This window comes from Anneissia japonica, unplaced genomic scaffold, assembly GCF_011630105.1.
Source record: "Anneissia japonica isolate Jap-2015-1 unplaced genomic scaffold, ASM1163010v1 scaffold287990_len610157_cov183, whole genome shotgun sequence".
Taxonomy (NCBI): Eukaryota; Metazoa; Echinodermata; class Crinoidea; order Comatulida; family Comatulidae; genus Anneissia; species Anneissia japonica.
In genome coordinates, this window is record NW_022743371.1 from 11087 (window position 1) to 15134 (window position 4048).

Below are 4048 nucleotides of genomic sequence, written 5' to 3' on the forward strand. Positions count from 1 at the left end.
AATTAATTACTGTGTTATTCTACCAACAAGGGTGTAATTCACCATGATCTTCATAAGACTTCATGCCCATCTTGTTGCTCTGAGGTGAGAGTAACATAACCTAAATTGTCAAAAAACAAAACACGATTTTTAAACTTTTAACCTAAACACTTCCCTTTTTATGCATTTAAGAGGGTTAGTTATGTTTTTTTTAAATTTTATTTAATTTTTTTAAATTTTTTATGTGATTATGCTTTTGAATAGGTAACCATGCTAAAGTGGAATACCATATTCAACTCGTGGTTTGTCCACGGTTGGACCAAAGCGTATAGAACTACAAGACGTCCGACTGTACTAGTTTCGTTGGAACGCAATCCTATTTCAAAAAGTACTGTTACGAAGGGGCGCCGTGTCCTTAAAAGACGAGTTCAATCGAGCTTTATTCAAATTCTAATATGGCGCCCCATGTTTCGTGGTAGTAATGTTTTTATTGGTTGATTTATTGCGTGCATACAAAACGAGGGCGGTCGGACCTCTCAAATTCTTTATTCTTTGGTTGACACAATAACCTGTATAGATTGAAATTAGCTAACCTGGGAACTGACATATATACTGCTTCCTCTAATGGCATTTATGTGCGTGACTCTTCCAAAGATGAATCCAACTTAGGTGGCGCTGTATCATCACACTGTGATTCCAACTTAGGTGGCGCTCTATCATCACACTGTGATTCCACCTTAGGTGGCGTTAAAGTATCAACGCCACCATCCTCACCACCAAAATCATCGTAATTAACCATGTTTATCATAGTGGACTGCTCATGCTTCGTCTTGTTCTTTCGATAATAATGGAAACTAAATTATCAAAATATTAAAAAAAATAAAAACATAATATAAAGAAAATGTCATAAAATGTTTATAATAGGCCTCCATAATATACTACGTTATTAACAACTCCTTGGTTAAACTGTAGGTCTAATTGTTTTTACTTTTGTTTGCTATATAATACATAAACACCCTCCACATTTTCTACAAATATAAACATTAAACATTCTCGGTAAAGCAATAGCACAACAAGGCACATTTCATTTTTTTAAACTCTGCAATATGCAAAATATTTTTTTTTATTAAGAGGCTATTGGAATACAGGATGGGAAAAATGATTGGTAATTCTACTGTAATGCAAACAGTAGAAGTAATAACAATAATAATTCACCTGTAATAAAGGATATTGGCAAGCAAAAAACGATTGACCTGCTCCCAATCACTTTGGCCATTTTAGACAAAATTATGCTTCCCATGGTGGTTACAAGCAACTACAACTATTTCATGCATAAAGCTATATTTCTATTGACCTACTAAATATGCAAACATGCGAGAGAACCCAAACAAGTACAAGTTACATGCCTCCAAAACAATGTCCAGTACGATGAGTTTACATATAAAAAAATTAAGCCCCCCAGCAGATAAAGGGTCCTTTTGTGTGCATGAATGGTTAAAAAGTGTATAAAAGAGCTATCAACAGTTCTAAAATCCATTATTGCGATATGCTTTCCGATAATTCAAAACGGCAAAACGCACATTAAATCAGTAGTCTTTCTTTCTTTATTGTATACGCAAAAAACAAACAAATGGTATTCAATAGGAAGAAATAGACAAGTCTAATCGAGCTTGGCCCCTTTCTTAACTATCTCCCTCAGCCCCAATAAATAAGATAGAATAAAATTAATATATAAATAAAATAATGAAAATAAATAAATAAATAGGCATCAATCTTCATACTCGGAATAAAGTAATTTTTTTCAGTTTTGAAACAAATACATTCCTCGAGGTAGTCTCTCTTAACTTAACAGGTATTGTATTCCAGAGTTTAGCACCCATATAAGAAATTCTAAATTTACCTAAATTAGTTCGGCATTTTGATATGGCTAAATTATATTCGTAATTAAACCTTGTTGCATAACTATGACAAATATTTTCAAAATAATCAGATAAACTATGCGTAATCTGTTATTAAATAAGTCTGATATAAAATTAAAAATATATAATTTATGAAGCTTAAATACGTCTAAAAAGTTTTTTAAATAAAGGTACAGAATGAGCCCTAAATTTAGAAAAAGTAATACATCTGGCACACATTTTTTGAGTGAGTAATAAATGTTTTAAATACGATTCGTAGGTGCTGCCCCATACCTCAATACCAAAAATCAAGTTGGGTAAAATAAAAGAATTGTAAAGCATAACCAATGTTTCCTCAGGGACACAGTGCCGTAACTTAAATAAAAAAACAGCTCTCTTTTTAATTTTATTGTTTAAATCAGATATATGTTCTTTGAAACTAAGGTATTTATCGAGTTTAACGCCAACAAAATAAACAGATTTACATTCAGAAATTAAGCTTGTACCAATCCTAATGGAGCCAAACGTTGTAACAACTTTATTTTTTGACTGAAAGATTATAATTAGTTTTATCGGCATTTATTGTTAATTTATTGGCGTTGCAGCAGCAGCAGTAGTAGTAGTAATAATAATAATAATAAGTGAAAATGTTATCTTTCAGAGTCTTCGTTTGTTTAAGTCCGAGCTTTCGCTGTTGTCACAACAGCATCATTCAGGGAATTACCTTACTGGTTCTGTGACCGTTCTATGGTTGAAGAGTCACTCGGACTCAGACAAACGAAGACTCCGATAGGTAACATTTTCACTATCATGCAAACAATGGAGTCAGATAGTAGTATACATGCTGTTAATAATAATAATAATAATAATAATAATAATAATAATAATAAGCAGAAGATGCTTAATTATATCGTCGCATTATCATTTTATACAGTTCTAGGTTCAATACTGAAAACTGTTCTCATTTCAATACACTGGAACAATAGTGCTGACTTATAACCGAAATATTAATTACCTCGGCATAGAGCAATAACGGTCAGTTTTCTTTTTTTTTTTTTGTTCCTTTTCAAAGATAGCTCGTTTTCTGTTCCGTACAGGAAGAGCAGCTCAAATTGTTCATGTTTTACATGTACAACATTTATAACCATTGTATTTAATTACTGTAGGTGCAAAAATACTCAATTTGCACGTGCTTCACTTACAGGACTTGCTGATGTCGCTAGTCCTGGCCAACCTTTGGTGGCATCTCATAAGTAAAGTAATATTTCCTTACACTTGATAGGTGCTACATGTTGAAAATAATAAGCGTATTAATAAGCTTTTATACAGGATTAAATATTATTGAAAGAAATAAACTAAAATAAAAGAACTATAAAGGGCAATATTTCTAAAATGAATACAACAAACCAACTGCAAAAGCTGAATGCTAGGAAAATCACCAGGATTACAACACAGCATACTATTATCAGGTTAACAGATATGGATGATGCAATATTACCTTTAAATAGAAAATAAATTAAATCAAATCCAACCCAAAATTATTTTTCCTTTTAAACTTAAAAAAACAGAAACAGAATATTTACAAATTAAACTTTTGTTTATTAGAGCGCTGTACATTTTATCGTATACCAGGGGTAGCGCCCGGATTTGCCCGACGGGGGCCCGATGTTCCCGACGGGGAACTCCCTTAGTAGGAGTGTCCTCTAACAGTCAGACTGACTTATATATAAACTTCAATGCAGTTAAAATGTATTATGAAAGTAAACATTTAAATATAAAACTATACTCAGATTTGTTATAATTAATTAATAAAACAATAATTGCAACTGTTTAGTGAACAATTCCAGTGAATTACTTGAAAATTGTTGCGATATTATTGCAAAAATATTTTGAGTACACTAATTATATAACAGCTGATTCTTTTTTAGCTTATTATTAATAAACAACAATATCAACTCACTACTAGTAAGTGTGAAAACATAAAGTAGATCACTCCACGGTCCAACTCCAACTGAAGTAAATGCAGCAGCCTTGTAGAAATAAATAAAACAAATGTGTAATTAACTACAAAATTGTCACCAGAATACCACCGTGTATATAATTTATCACCAACACCACAAAGTGACACAAACCTAAATTTCATAATTGTTCAGTTCATTGTTCATATATAT

The 4048-nt window shown here is 31.8% G+C and overlaps 1 protein-coding gene across 1 annotated transcript in view; it reads right to left on the bottom strand.

Annotated features, from left to right (window-relative positions):
* Window positions 1-610: 610 nt before the first annotated feature.
* Window positions 611-4048, bottom strand: part of LOC117119459 (phosphatidylinositol phosphatase PTPRQ-like) — a 23731-nt gene continuing 20293 nt past the window's right edge. The window contains exons 23-25 of the mRNA XM_033264293.1: window positions 3838-3907; window positions 3248-3375; window positions 611-814 (exon numbers count right to left, since the gene is read on the bottom strand). Coding sequence (XP_033120184.1) covers window positions 611-814; window positions 3248-3375; window positions 3838-3907 — 402 coding nt within the window. The remainder of the gene's footprint in view (window positions 815-3247; window positions 3376-3837; window positions 3908-4048) is intronic.